The sequence below is a fragment of the Amphibalanus amphitrite genome, unplaced genomic scaffold (genome assembly GCF_019059575.1).
Source record: "Amphibalanus amphitrite isolate SeventyFive unplaced genomic scaffold, NRLGWU_Aamphi_draft 000180F_arrow, whole genome shotgun sequence".
NCBI classification, from domain to species: Eukaryota; Metazoa; Arthropoda; class Thecostraca; order Balanomorpha; family Balanidae; genus Amphibalanus; species Amphibalanus amphitrite.
The window spans coordinates 531,576-546,900 of record NW_024881675.1 but is presented as its reverse complement, the minus strand read 5'-3'; the positions used below and the strand labels follow the sequence as shown (position 1 = coordinate 546,900).

Here is a 15,325-nt window from a genome sequence, read left to right as displayed (position 1 = left end):
ACGGTTAAACCTGTCTGGAGCCATGCAGCGACAGGATCACTTATGACTATGAGCACTCGTATGGACGGCACTCGTATGAACGCATCTTCGCAAATATATGGGGGTCAGATACGGCCTTTCCTTTCCGTGATCTGCTATTTGCCTGGTTCTGAGATCCATTCTTTCCCAGCTGCAGTTAGCTGATGCCAATGCTCGATTTCTCCCATTTTTATTATTTCTGTTTATCCCGTTCCCGAGTTGGTATAATCATTTAAAGTTTTAGAACCATTGAAATTGCAATAAATCCCGGCGAATTTCATCCCATCGGGCGCCTCGTGATCCCTGATCTGTAACTGTATTTACACCCCACCCCGCCTCCCCTCCCCAGCGTGACGCACCAGTCTCACCCGTCCACGGGTCGCCCCTCCCCTCCATGGGTCGCCCCTCCCCTCCATGGGTCGCCCCCCCCCCGCCGGCGGGGCCCATTACGGGGCGGACAGCTGGCCGCGGCCCAGGAGGATTTCCGCCGCCCTGCACAGCCGGCGCCATTCGCTGCCCTGCTGCCCTGTACCGCCCTGTGCCTGGCGGGCTCACCCGCGCCGCACTGAGCCCGGCCGGTGGCTGCGGGTCCCCGGCGCCGGACTGATCCGGACCGGCGGCTGTTGGTCCCCGGTTCCCGGCGCGGACAGGAAGGGACGGCTTCCGTCGCGTCACTGTCATCGTCACGGCCCGGGCCGGCACGGCGTGGTCGGCCCCCTGGTCACTCGGATAGAAAATCGATCACCACGCGTGTCGGCGTGATGGGAATTAATCAGAGGCTGCGGGAAACTGCAGAGAGAGTGAGGACAGGCCGCTAAAGCCTTTGGCGTGGCGAAGGAGCAATTTTCAGAAATATGTTTTTCACCAGTTTGATAGACTGTCGAGTTTGAAACGTGGTACGGATTGCTAATGATGCAACGCTGGTGAACGGGATCAATGGTTTGGAGCGATGGTGGTCGATAGCAGTTCTTCGGCGGCTAGCATCTCTTGAAGCCGAAACAGGAAGCTAATTGCCGTGGATGTTCATCATTTTCAATTAAAGTAATTCTTCCTTGTCGAAATAATGCATTGAACAGGCGACAATGAGCGCTTAAGAGTGCCTTTGCTAGACTGAATGTCAAGCGTCTGGTCAAGGAAGTGCGTGTGGTAACTGAAATGATTGAGTCAAAGTTCAACATGCACACATATGACGAGACAGTCCGGCCCGCCTACCGACCTCAGCTTAGGCCGTCTTCTACGGCCGCGGCCGCCGACAGTGCCCATTGGGAATCTGGTTTATCGAGCGCCGAAGCCTTTGAATCTGAGCTTTTGCCACCGAGATTCCAACCCTCGACCACTTGAGCTGCAGACGGGAACAAGCTCATCTCAGAAGCCCATTGCGGCATGGTGCTTCTATAATCGACCAGCACCGTTTGATCATAAGGCTTGCTATTTGTTCAGTTTCAGATTTTAGCGCGTAGTGTAAATTAATAACCGGCTAATGAGTTTTCCGTTTATCGTAGTAGTTGATTTTTGCGTGGCTGTGTAGCTATTGCGTTTTCAGTAACAAATATAATTATACCGAAAATATTAAATATATTCATGACTCCGCCTCCAACGCCCTATGAATTTATTAGATAGCCAATTATAGGCTAGTCGTACTTGAACGTCATTTTGCGACAAGGAAAGAATAATCAACCAGTTGGAATTCGAAGTCTTGTTGGAATGTCGTTTCTTTAGAGGTTCTGCTCCGTTTGCGCGAATTTATTTCATAACGGGTAATGAGGCGAGCTAATGCTACTAAAGCACGCAGTTCAATAGCATATGTCTGGTATCCTGAAAATGTAGTCGCAGTTCTCCGGAGACGGACTACCGTTGTTAGTGTCGTGTCGACACGTCTGTGCCGACGATGCCAAGTGAAATGTCGGCACCGTTGTTAGTGCCGACACATCAGAGCGGTGATGCCTACTGAAATATCGGCGCCGGGTTATCTTATCTGCCAGCAGCTGGCCGGACCCCTCCCCTCTCGGGACGGCCGAGCTTCTGCTGCAACGTGGCCTGTACGGGAGACTATGAGAACCTGGGGAGTAGGGAAGCGCATACATGAACTGGGACTGTGGTGGACCTGTATTGCTCAGCACGACGCTCAGGGTGGGAGCCATTTCCGATGAATATCTGCAATAATGTACTGGTATTGTCCATTGCGTAACTGATTGATCGAACTAGCCGAGTCTTATCATTGGAGGTCGTGTGACGAATTCTATCACGTCATGAAACCTAGCATCGACATCGTACCGTACCCAACTTTATCACCAAGTATAACGGTTTACGGTTATAATGCTTGGCTTTATTTGAACGACCCATCGCTTGAACTGTCATGATCATTGATCACCTCACCAAATATTGTTTTGTAATAGGTATGCTGCAATTATATTCCCCTTTATTCATGCTTTCCATTTTATTACAGCCGGTAAGACGTTGCAAATATTCAACATCGAGATGAAGAGCAAGGTGAAGGCGCACACGATGTCGGAGGAGGTGGTGTTCTGGAAGTGGATCAACATCAACACGGTGGCCATCATCACAGACACCTCCGTCTTCCACTGGAGCATCGATGGTGCGTCCGCAGTCCCTTCAGAGGATAGGCTCCGAATTTCTGGCTGTTTGATTAATTTATTTTGCCGTTTGATGGACGAGGATAGCTGTTTCAAAACCCTTTACGTAACGGTGGGAGCGATAAATGACATCTGCCCGAAATAAATGCATGCGTTTAGCCTACGCTGAATACTGAATAGGGATTTTGATGAACGTTACGGCTTAATCAACGATGGATAATGGTGCTATTTGACGATCGCATCATGCCGTCCACTTTTTCATTGGCTTCCGATATTTCTCCGTTCAATTTATGCGTGCTTTCGTACACAGGCGATTCTCAGCCGCAGAAGATGTTTGACCGGCACTCGACGCTGGCCGGCTGTCAGATCATCAACTACCGCACTGATCACAAGCTCAACTGGCTGCTGCTGGTCGGCATTTCGGCACAGGTGCGTCCAACAGTCCGCTCTGACGGCTGCTGATACCATCCTTTCTGTTTGGTTTCCGACGGGCGCCGTGAAACCCAAATCATCGCCGTGTCCGGTTTCACCCCGGTCTGCTGACTTTTGTCGTGCCACGCCTTGCTTTATCTCTCCCCATCCTCGCGACTCGCCTTGTTTACCGTGTCGTTCCCGTGTCCTAGCCCTGGTACCCTGTCACAGACGTCTGTCCCAGCCCCGATGTGCCCGGCACTGCACGGTATGCCAGGTGTCTGTCGTGTGCCGACTGTCTCAGCAGGCGTAAATGGGCCGATGCTCCGGGTAGGGCGCGTGTATCACACAGGTGGTGGCCCGGACTCATTGACAGTCGCTGCCACGGTAGACGCTCTCGGTGAAAGATACTGTTCGAATGGGTCATAGTGGGAGATTTCTGATTGCTTTTGCACGAATAATACGCATTTGAACGTTTGAAAAGGGTGGACGGTGTTAACCCTCGCACGACCAGGCCATTTCTCATAACACGAACGACCAGGGGGGGGGGGGTTGTTACGACCCCCCCCTGGCGTTTCGAAACGGAAGGTCGTAGAGCTTAGCGGAAAAAACCAACGGATTGCTCTCAACGAGATCTCGCGATTGGTGGTATATTTTTTGGTCCTAGGTCAACATTTGACCTACTTTTGACCGGTCGAAGGTCAAATTTTCGGAAAAATAGACTTTTTTCAACTTTCGGCGGCGATTGCGGCAAAACGGTGAGAAATATCGACTTGAAACCTTCACTATCGTGTTCCTTGATCAATTCTCTATCGTTTGGTATGTATTTCGTTTCGCTAGCTCTAAAAATGGCGCGTTGGGAGCGCCGGAAGTCGGCAAGGTCACAGTCGGCGGCAGAAATTCGAAAAATCAAAATTTAAATTTTTGAAATCTGATTGTATTTTTGGATTTGGGAGGTCCATTTGCTCCCTATAGAAGCTAATATTGCTGCATATTCCCATTGAGGTGACAAGAATTAGCAAAATAGTGGTTCGGGCGCTTTTCAAAAATAGTACCGGACGCTGTTCCTCTTGTGACGTCATAGCTCCGTGACCTGACCTGACCCGGTCAAATTTCTTATACCATATGATAGCCAATACTTGCCCCAACATGCATGGGAAGTTTCATCACGATCCATCAACCGATGTCCGTACCACCGGCAGGAAACCTCGGGCGTTGGCACTCAGTTTGTGAAAATCCGGCCGGAGGCTGTACCTCTTATGACGTCATAACTCCGTGACCTGACATGACCCGATCAATTTTTTTTTCGGCAAAAGATGCGCAAAGGTTGCCCCAGAGGGTATGGAAAATTTCAGCCCGCTACGACAAGCCGTTTAGCGTGCACTTCGAAAAAGCCTCAGGGGGGGGGGGGGGTTGATACAACCCCCCCCCCCCTAGGCGTTCTAGGGTTAATGGTTCTGAAAAAAATCTTCTTTGGATCATTTTTTATGCATCCTCCCATGCATTGTTGCGCTATTCACCTAATATGTCCGTACCGTATGATTTGTAACAGGAAGTCAGCTGAACTATCCGGCCTTGGGTACTCTTCCACGTGACTAACACTTTTCCCTCTGACTGACCGCTCTGGGCTTTGCTCTTCAGCAAAACCGCGTGGTGGGCGCCATGCAGCTGTACTCTGTGGAGCGGAAGGTGAGCCAGCCGATCGAGGGCCACGCGGCCGCCTTCGCCCAGTTTAAGATGGACGGCAACCCGGAGCCGTCCACGCTGTTCTGTTTCGCCGTGCGCAGCGCTACAGGCGGAAAGGTGAGAGAAAGGTCACCGAGGGGTCACCGAGCGGCGGGTCACACGGCCACGGGGACAGGGCTGTTAGCGATGTGTCACCAGGGAGCTGGAAGATGTGTCGGAGTTATTGATTTGTGTGACTGTTCATCGTGTCACTGGGATTTCAGCGCCAAGTAACTGGGAATGTGTCTTTCACGATCTACTGTCACTTTTGTTTTTTTTTTCTTTTCAAGTTACTAATGGATGATGGATATTGGATATTGCTAAAAAAGAACGATAATACAGAGCTTATGTGAAATTCAAATGCAATTAAAACTCACTTGATCGTACAAAACTCATTAGATTTGATGTCTAGTTTCTAAATGTGGTCTGTCTAGGAACATGTCGTCCATGGCTGCTGGATATTACATTTCCCAGTATGGCCGGTCATTTAGAAACTTTCTCAGTCCCGGCCATTTAATGTGAAGTTGAGTTATGGCCGCAACGTTTGCCAATCGGCCGAGTTGGTGACCATTTGGGCGACCATTGTGGTCGAGCGTCCTGACCTTTTATCGAAACGAGCCTGTGGTTCTTCTCATGCAGCTAGAATACGTATCGCTATGTTCCGAGCTGTGCCTTGTTCTGTGTTGTGTGCTTTATTGCGCTATGCCCCTGATCTGTGCCGTGTCATTTACTCTCGTTTGACTGACCTCCCGCGTCCGTCCGCCCTCAGCTGCACATTATCGAGGTGGGCCAGCCGGCGGCCGGTAACCAGCCGTTCACCAAAAAGGCAGTGGACGTGTACTTCCCGGCCGAGGCTGCCAGCGACTTCCCAGTGGCCATGCAGATCAGCCCCAAGTTCGACACCGTCTACCTGGTCACCAAGTACGGCTACATCCACCTGTACGACATCGAGACGGGCACGTGCATCTACATGAACCGCATCAGCAGCGATACCATCTTCGTGACGGCCGCGCACGAGGCGACCAGCGGTATCATCGGCGTCAACAGGAAGGGCCAGGTGCTCTCCGTCAGCGTCGACGAGGAGAACATCATCCCGTACATCAACAACGTGCTGCAGAACCCCGAGCTGGCGCTGCGCATCTCGGTGCGCAACAACCTGGCCGGCGCCGAGGACCTGTTCGTCAGGAAGTTCAACAACCTCTTCCAAGCCGGACAGTACGCCGAGGCGGCCAAGGTACGTCTGTTGAAGGGGTGATTTGTTTTATCAGTACTGGCCAGGGCTTTAAGCTACGAATATTGTGAAATTGCTACGGCGTTGCATTCTTTGTGATCATTGAAACATATGCTGCTCACACTGGTCAATAATTTTGCATTGTCATTGTTCGGTTCTTGTGGTAGGGAACAAGCGATTCAGTCAGGAAAATGAATGGACTCTGGCACTCGGACATAGTTTCCTGCTTTGTTCTGGCTATACTTTTCCTGTAATTGAGGTAATTTCGCCTGTACCAATCGACTGTTACCCACCGTAGCAACTTATGACCTTCTACCATTCACGTTTGATGCCATTGCTACTATCGCCCCTGTTGCTAAAGCCGCGCTCTCGGTTCTCAGGTGGCGGCCAACGCGCCCAAGGGCATCCTGCGCACGCGAGAGACGATTCAGCGGTTCCAGCAGGTGCCCACCCAGCCGGGCCAGTCGTCCCCGCTGCTGCAGTACTTCGGCATCCTGCTGGACCAGGGCCAGCTGAACAAGTTCGAGTCGCTCGAGCTGTGCCGACCCGTGCTCCAGCAGGGCCGCAAACAGCTCATCGAGAAGTGGCTCAAGGAGGAGAAGCTCGAGTGTACCGAGGAGCTAGGTGATCTGGTGAAGCAGGCCGATCCCACGATGGCTCTGTCCATCTACCTGCGTGCTAACGTGCCCAACAAGGTGATCCAGTGCTTCGCCGAGACGGGCCAGTACCAGAAGATCGTGCTCTACGCCAAGAAGGTGGGCTACACGCCCGATTACGTGTTCCTCCTGCGTAACGTGATGCGCGTGAACCCGGACCAGGGCGCGGCGTTCGCGCAGATGCTGGTCCAGGACGACGAACCGCTGGCTGACATCAACCAGATCGTGGACGTCTTCATGGAGCAGAACATGGTGCAGCAGTGCACAGCCTTCCTGCTGGACGCGCTGAAGAACAACCGGCCGGCCGAGGGGCCACTGCAGACCCGCCTGCTCGAGATGAACCTGATGTCGGCACCCCAGGTGGCCGACGCTATCCTCGGCAACCAGATGTTCACCCACTACGACCGGCCGCACATCGCCCAGCTCTGCGAGAAGGCCGGCCTGCTGCAGCGCGCGCTCGAGCACTACACCGATCTGTACGACATCAAGCGCGCCGTGGTGCACACGCACATGCTGAACCCCGAGTGGCTGGTCAACTTCTTTGGCACGCTGTCGGTCGAGGACTCTCTGGAGTGTCTGAAGGCGATGCTGCAGGCCAACATCAGACAGAATCTGCAGATCGGCGTACAGATCGCCACCAAGTACTATGAGCAGCTGGGAACCACGCAGCTGATGGACCTGTTCGAGTCGTTCAAGTCCTACGAGGGACTCTTCTACTTCCTCGGCTCCATCGTCAACTTCAGCCAGGAGCCCGAGGTGCACTTCAAGTACATCCAGGTACGTGTCTATGAAACTGGTGTAGTTAAGATTTGTTTTCCGTCTCTGAGGCTGCACAAATATAATGAAATATGAATAGGTGTTTTATGTCGTAAGTGATGCATGGGGGCTTGCTTCCTCGCATCATGCTCTCAATGGCTGATGCTCTCAATGTCTGATTATTATACTTTTCTTCGCAGGCCGCGTGTAAGACCGGTCAGATCAAGGAGGTGGAGCGGATCTGCCGCGAGTCCAACTGCTACAACCCGGAGCGGGTGAAGAACTTCCTGAAGGAGGCCAAGCTGACCGATCAGCTGCCGCTCATCATCGTCTGCGACCGCTTCGACTTCGTGCACGACCTTGTGCTCTACCTGTACAGAAACAACCTCCAGAAGTACATCGAAATCTACGTACAGAAGGTGAGACCGTCGAGTTTGTTGTTCGAGGCGCAGTGGGTTAACGTTGGGCTGCTTTGACGATTGAGTTAACGTAGCCTCCAACTGACCATGTCTCTATTGTGTGCCCAAGCTGCATGTGAACCTGCTCCATTTGTTTGGCTTTCAACTGATCGTATTATATCCCTGTCAGGTGAACCCGTCCCGCCTACCGGTGGTGGTGGGCGGCCTGCTGACTGTTTGTGACTCTCCTCCAGGTGAACCCGTCCCGCCTGCCGGTGGTGATGGGCGGCCTGCTGACTGTATTTTCTCCTCTCCAGGTGAACCCGTCCCGCCTCCCGGTGGTGGTGGGCGGCCTGCTGGACGTCGACTGCTCGGAGGACATCATCAAGTCGCTCATCATCGTGGTGCGCGGCCAGTTCTCCACGGACGAGCTCGTCGAGGAGGTGGAGAAGCGTAACCGGCTGAAGCTGCTGCTGCCCTGGCTGGAGAACCGCGTGCACGAGGGCGTACAGGAGCCGGCCACGCACAACGCGCTGGCCAAAATCTACATCGACGCCAACAACAACCCCGAGCGATTCCTCAAGTGAGTGATGAATGGGTGGAACAGAAAGCTAAAATCGTACAATGACCTTAGTCATTGTTCGTGGAAGGATATTTTGTTTTGCTTGACCACTGAGCTGAGATATTACCTCGTCCTTGTGTACTAAATTGCAGTTGGTTAGCCATCGTTTGATTGTCGTCGTGTTTCCTCAGGGAGAACCAGTTCTACGACAGCCTCGTGGTGGGCAAGTACTGCGAGAAGCGAGACCCGCACCTGGCGTGCGTGGCCTACGAGCGCGGCCAGTGCGACCGAGAGCTGGTGGCACACTGCAACGAGAACTCGCTGTTCAAGGCCGAGGCGCGGTACCTGGTCCGACGCAGGAACATGGAGCTCTGGGCTGAGGTGAGAATGGGGGATGGTGAGAGGTAGGTAAGAGACTGGAGGAGCGGTCGGGAAGATGTCAAATGCAACGTTACAGGCAATGTGACATTGAGAGCATCGGACGAGTTAGAGAGTGTTAGTATCGGACGAGTTAGAGGATGGAAAGACGAGATATTACCGGCAGTGTTGCAGCCATGTGTAGCATGACTGGCTGGGAAGGAATTCGTAGCACTCAATCCATTTATCATTGACCGAGATGACGGGATAGTTCAGTGTGTGATCGTAGATAGCAAGCTATCTTAGCCCATAACGTAGATTGACGAAAATGAACGAGCTGGTACGCCTTGCTAGACAGTGCATCGGCTCCCGTTTGGTTTATGTAGCCTACAAATGGATTCCGAGGTGACGAATTTGCAGCGAGATAGTGCATTGTGATAGTTGGAGCCGCTTTATCGGATATTTACAGAGGACTCGCTATCCCCGCGCTGACCATTGAGCCTCGGTCTGGGTGCGTTGGAATGTTTGCGTAACCCGATACCGCGCCCGGCGCCCTGTGAATGACACTGGCTGGCTTTGTGTTACCCGTGTCTGGGGTTACAGTACCAGATACCCCCGGCACGTGCCGGCGGCGATTACTGTATAATGTAGTCGGCGCTTATGGCAGCGGATTCTGCCCCAAAAGGCATTTAGTTATCATACCTATTATACAAGGATAGCATCGCCGAGTCCCTTACATATCATGCTGAATGTAATGTATCTGACTGTGATTGATGTCACAGTGAATGGATAGGATTGGGCTATTATTATTTAGCTTTTCTAGTCCCCAATGGGGAATCCCTGAAACAGGCAAAATCACTCCAATGGGAGTATATCATAGGTTAACATGTTAAAACAAACAGGCGTACATTTTTGTACCGAGACTAGCAACTCCCCGAATCACTAACTGTATCATTCATGGCTGCAACTGGGCCTCGCTGACGCTCCATCTGCCGCCGCCCGGGGTCCCCTCCTCCCTGGGATGATGTGACCCAGAGTACGTACGTGTATCTAACGATCCCTCGGCGGCCGCCCGGCCGGTTCCCCACCTCCGTCCCCCAGGTGCTCCAGGAGGACAACCCGTACCGTCGCCAGCTGATGGACCAGGTGGTGCAGACTGCGCTCAGCGAGACACAGGACCCCGAGGACATCTCCGTCACCGTCAAGGCCTTCATGACGGCCGACCTGCCCAACGAGCTCATAGAACTCCTCGAGAAGATTGTGCTGGACAACTCTGTGTTCAGCAGCCACCGCAACCTGCAGAACCTGCTCATCCTGACGGCCATCAAGGCGGACCGCAGCCGCGTCATGGAGTACATCAACCGGCTGGACAACTACGACGCCCCCGACATCGCCAACATCGCCATCACCAACGAGCTCTACGAGGAGGCCTTCGCCATCTTCAAAAAGTTCGACGTCAACTCGTCGGCGGTACAGGTGAGCCACCTTGAACGTCTTATGATGCGGATACGCTACACTCAGTAAGCTGCGCTTGTGTCTGGCGTGAAGTGAAATCCTATATAACTTCTTGTGAAACGTTAAGAAGCTGCATAGATATTCGCCAGACCTTTCAATGCCACGAAAACGAAAGGGTTTACTGACTTATGTGATAGCCTTTTCCTTGCGTTTTTTTTTGCGACATTTCACGTCAGCGTCAACATTCATCACTATTTTGTCGCTGGTTGATATCCAGTGTATTTTTGCGCCCTCCTCAATATGGTGCAGCAGCCTATCTCACTGTCTCCTTGCTGACCTCTGCGCCTGTCACCTTTCAGGTGCTGATCGAGAACGTCAACAATCTGGACCGTGCGTATGAGTTCGCCGAGCGGTGCAACGAGCCGGCCGTCTGGTCTCAGCTGGCCAAGGCGCAGCTGGGCCGCGACATGATGAAGGAGGCCATCGACTCGTTCATCAAGGCCGACGACCCGACCGCCTACCTGGAGGTGGTGGCCGCCGCCCACCGGCTCGACACCTGGGAGGAGCTCGTGCGCTACCTGCAGATGGCGCGCAAAAAGTCGCGCGAGTCGTTCATCGAGTCGGAGCTGATCTACGCGTACGCCAAGACCAACCGGCTGGCCGACCTGGAGGAGTTCATCGCGCAGCCGAACCACGCTGATATTCAGAAGGTAAACACTGACTTGAGACGCCAGTCGAGGTATTTGCCTTGTACGAGTCTGTAGTTATAATTTGCTGCGGATGGGATTCGGATAACATGGTCCTGTGTTGGTGCTTATTTACCGCCCTCTCTTGACCTGATTCATGATTGTAATACGTTTTTGGTTTTGGTCTATGAAAATTAAAGCGGTATCTGAAAGCAGTCGACTTTCATATTGTTGGAAGCAGGGTTGTGCTTGACTCATGAGTCGAGTCAGAGATTTGACTCAACTCTGACTCAAATGAGTCAAGTCTGAGTCGAGTCGGATAAAATGTTGAGCTGTTGAGTTGAGTCAGAGTTGAGTCAGACAAAAATATTAAGGTGATGAGTTGAGTCAGAGTTGAGTCAGTAAAATAACTTGACATTGAGTTGAGTCAAAAACATTTAGGAACCTGAGTCAGCTAACTCATCTTTCTAGAAACAATATATATAAGCATTTCTTTCTCCCCCGCTTAACAACTTAGGCCTGGCCCTGCTACCGGATTTTTTTCACCCCCCCCCCCCGCTCAACAACTTTTTTATCTGAGTCAATTTTGAGTCAACACACTTGACTCAACAAAAAATTTGAGTCAAGTTTGAGTCAACTCATATTTTCATTGAGCCGCTTGAGTCATGAGTCGAGTCAAGGAAAAAATCAGCTCCTTGTTTGAGTCAGAGTTGAGTCAGGGCTTTCTGAAGTTGAATGATGAGTCGAGTCGGTAAATTTTTTTGAGTCGAGCACAACCCTGGTTGGAAGTAGATGCATGTGGCCTGTATGACAAAAAAAAAGACCAAGGTGGAATAAATGTGACTCGTTCCTGTCTCGTTCTCCAGATTGGCGACCGTTGTTTCGACGATGGCATGTTCGAGGCGGCCAAGCTGCTCTACAACAACGTGTCCAACTTCGCCCGGCTGGCCATCACGCTGGTCAACCTCAAGGAGTTCCAGGGCGCCGTCGACAGCGCCAGGAAGGCCAACAGGTCCGTCCTCAGCTCTGCGGGAAGTGTCATGGTGTAGTTTTATTTCTCTTTGGGCGATAATGTGGATGAGATGAGCTGGTAGGCTCGATGTAGTTTGGTCAAAAATGTAAATGAGTGACGTTATAGCTATAAATGGCATAACTTTCTGATTACACTACCCTCTAGTCTAGTGAGTTCAGCAGCTCCTTTGACGCTGTGCTGCTCGAAATGCGGTGCTCGAGTGGAAAGGCTTGCCGCTAGGCTCATTGCTGACGCTCCTGTGTGCCCCGTTTCAGCACGCGCACCTGGAAGGAGGTGTGTTTCGCATGCGTCAGCTCTGAGGAGTTCCGGCTGGCGCAGATGTGCGGCCTGCACATCGTGGTGCACGCCGACGAGCTGGAGGACCTCATCAACTTCTACCAGGAGCGCGGCTACTTCGAGGAGCTCATCAGCCTGCTGGAGGCGGCGCTGGGCCTGGAGCGCGCCCACATGGGCATGTTTACCGAGCTGGCCATCCTCTACTCCAAGTACAAGCCGGAGAAGATGAGGGAGCACCTGGAGCTGTTCTGGTCGCGGCTCAACATCCCCAAGGTGCTGCGTGCCGCCGAGCAGGCCCACCTCTGGTCCGAGCTGGTGTTCCTGTACGACAAGTACGAGGAGTACGATAACGCCGTGCTGACCATGATCGCACACCCGACGGCCGCCTGGCGCGAGTCGCACTTCAAGGACATCATCACCAAGGTGGCCAACATCGAGCTCTACTACCGCGCCATCAACTTCTACCTCGACTTCAAGCCGATGCTGCTGAACGACCTGCTGCTGGTGCTGTCGCCGCGCATGGACCACACCCGCTCCGTCGCCTTCTTCCGCAAGAACGGCCACCTGAAGCTGGTGAAGCCGTACCTGCGCTCGGTGCAGTCGCTGAATAACAAGGCCATCAACGAGGCGCTCAACAGCCTGTTGGTGGAGGAGGACGACTTTGCCGGCCTGCGCGCCTCCATCGACGCGTTCGACAACTTCGACAACATCTCTCTGGCGCAGCAGATGGAGAAGCATGATCTGATCGAGTTCCGCCGCATCGCCGGCTACCTCTACAAGGGCAACAACCGCTGGAAGCAGAGCATAGAGCTCTGCAAAAAGGACAAACTTTACAAGGTGAGCTTGATATTGATGGGTAAGCGCGTCGACATGAAGTAGGATGCGAAGTATTCGAAATCACTGGAGTTTAAATAGAAATGGAATTAATCATGAATTTCCCCGTATTTACACATCTTCATGTCTTAGTTCATGTGATGAACAGCTGTATCTGGAAGGGAACAGTTTCATATAAGGGCCGTTCAGTTACGTAATCCAATAGCCAGCTTTCCGACTGATCGTTGCAGATGACATCATTTGACAGTGTCACCCTGTCTGTGACCCCGCTCCGCCTCTGACCGCTTCTCTCGTCTCCTTCGCCAGGACGCCGTCGAGTACGCGGCCGAGTCGAAACGTCCCGAGATGGCCGCCGAGCTGCTGGATTGGTTCTTGGAGCAGCGCAACTTCGACTGCTTCGGCGCGTGCCTCTTCCAGTGCTACGACCTGCTCGAGCCCGATGTGGTGCTCGAGCTGGCCTGGCGCAATAACATCATGGACGTGGCCATGCCGTACATGGTGCAGATCCTCAAGGAGTACACTGGCAGGGTGAGCGAACGGGGAGATGGAACGTGAAGGATAGACTGACAAGGTAGACGTACGGTGTATCGTATCCAGGGTTGTGCTCGACTCAAAAAAATTTGCCGACTCGACTCATCATTCAACTTCAGAAAGCCCTGACTCAACTCTGACTCAAACAAGGAGCTGATTTTTTCCCTTGACTCGACTCATGACTCAAGCGGTTCAATGAAAATATGAGTCGACTCAAACTTGACTCAAATTTTTTGTTGAGTCAAGTAAGTTGACTCAAAATTGACTCAGATAAAAAAGTTGTTGAGCGGGGCGGGGGTGAAAAAAATTCCGGCATCAGGGCCAGGGCAAAGTTGTTAAGCGGGGTGTGGGGATGAAAAGCTTGTTTCTAGAAAGTTGAGTCAGCTGACTCATTGTTTGACTCAACTCGATGTCAAAATTATTTTACTGACTCAACTCTGACTCAACTCAACGCCTTAATGTTTTTGTCCGACTCAACTCTGACTCAACTCAACAGCTCAACATTTTATCCGACTCGACTCAATTCTGACTCATTTGAGTCAGAGTTGAGTCAAATTTCTGACTCGACTCATGAGTCAAGCACAACCCTGATCGTATCGTCTTCAAGTGGGACAAAGATGGCTTGTGCAGAAGACGCGATAAATCTGGCAGGAAAATGAAGTAAATTAACTTATCCAATGAATCAAATTAATCGCCTCTACACTTACACACGAGTGAGTGAGCCCCTAGGTGCGGGCACCATCAGCTCGCACGCCTCTCACCCAAGGTTAACATTTTGCCTTTTGTGTCCGCAGATCAAGAAGCTGGAGGAGGCGGAGATCAACCGTGCCGAGGAAGAGAGCACAACCGGCGAACAAAAGATGATGATGCGTGAGTACCAATTTTTCCGATGTCGCGGGGTTGAAAGGGGTGGGAGGGTGTTTGGCTTTGGGGCGGCAGAGATATAGGTGGAACGGTGAACGCTGTTATTGCTCCAGAAAGGAAATACAGGAACATCTGTTCAAGAATCAGAATTTACATTCAGCAGTTTGTAATAGGTTATCAGCTGTGAGTGGAATGGAGGAATTATGACGCGGGCTGGGCTTACGCTGTTTTTTTTCCTTGAATAAGTAAGAGGGTTGAACTTGGAACTCATCGCCTTAGAGCTTGTTACGCTTGTCTAGTGGATGTTTTTGTAGAAGAGATATCGCCTGGCGCCCTGGTTAGTTGGTTATAATTTCGCAGCTCTTAGTTTCGCCCGGCTTGACTGCAGTCCGACCTTTGACGCTCTCTGAAAGCCTGGACGCCGTAGACGTCTGCCTCTGTGTGTGTGTTAGTGTGTGTGTGTGTGTGCGTGTGTGGTGTGTGACGCGAGCCGCGTGCGTGGTGTGTGACGCGCGGCGCGCGTGGCGGTGTGTTTGGTGTCTGCAGCGGCCGACAGCCCGCTGATGCTCACGGCTGGCCCACCCGGCTACCCGAGTTACTCGGCCTAGCGTCACCGCCCGCCGCGGCGGCCCCGTTCGCCGCCTTTCCGGTAATGGCTGCCCCCGGGACGGCCGGCCAGACTTGCCGCGCTATCCCTGTCCGCTCCGACCGACTGCACTGACCGCGCCCCGGAGTGGGTCTGCCCCGGCCCGGCCAGGCTTGCCGCTCCTCTGTCCCGTCCGCCCCGAACGCACTGATTGCCCTCCCCCGCCGGCCGGACTTACCACTCTGTCCCTGTCCGCTCCGACCGCACTGATTGCCCTCCCCCGTCAGACAGACTTGCCACTCTGTCCCTGTCCGCTCCGACCGCACTGATTGCCCTCCCCCGTCAGACAGAC

The 15,325-nt window shown here is 52.7% G+C and overlaps 1 protein-coding gene across 2 annotated transcripts in view; it reads left to right on the top strand.

Annotated features, from left to right (window-relative positions):
* LOC122384036 (clathrin heavy chain-like) overlaps positions 1-15,325 on the top strand; it is a 38,325-nt gene that overhangs the window by 5,557 nt on the left and 17,443 nt on the right. The window contains exons 3-17 of one of the 2 annotated variants that reach the window (XM_043371003.1): positions 2,465-2,614; positions 2,923-3,041; positions 4,665-4,826; positions 5,518-5,982; positions 6,360-7,412; positions 7,592-7,810; positions 8,107-8,372; positions 8,543-8,732; positions 9,810-10,184; positions 10,523-10,873; positions 11,716-11,861; positions 12,137-12,995; positions 13,299-13,520; positions 14,318-14,393; positions 14,934-15,036. In XM_043371003.1, the coding sequence (XP_043226938.1) occupies positions 2,465-2,614; positions 2,923-3,041; positions 4,665-4,826; positions 5,518-5,982; positions 6,360-7,412; positions 7,592-7,810; positions 8,107-8,372; positions 8,543-8,732; positions 9,810-10,184; positions 10,523-10,873; positions 11,716-11,861; positions 12,137-12,995; positions 13,299-13,520; positions 14,318-14,393; positions 14,934-14,995 (4,715 nt within the window). In that variant the 3' untranslated portion in view covers positions 14,996-15,036. The remainder of the gene's footprint in view (positions 1-2,464; positions 2,615-2,922; positions 3,042-4,664; positions 4,827-5,517; positions 5,983-6,359; positions 7,413-7,591; positions 7,811-8,106; positions 8,373-8,542; positions 8,733-9,809; positions 10,185-10,522; positions 10,874-11,715; positions 11,862-12,136; positions 12,996-13,298; positions 13,521-14,317; positions 14,394-14,933; positions 15,037-15,325) is intronic. The other variant, XM_043371002.1, reaches the window with a different exon arrangement.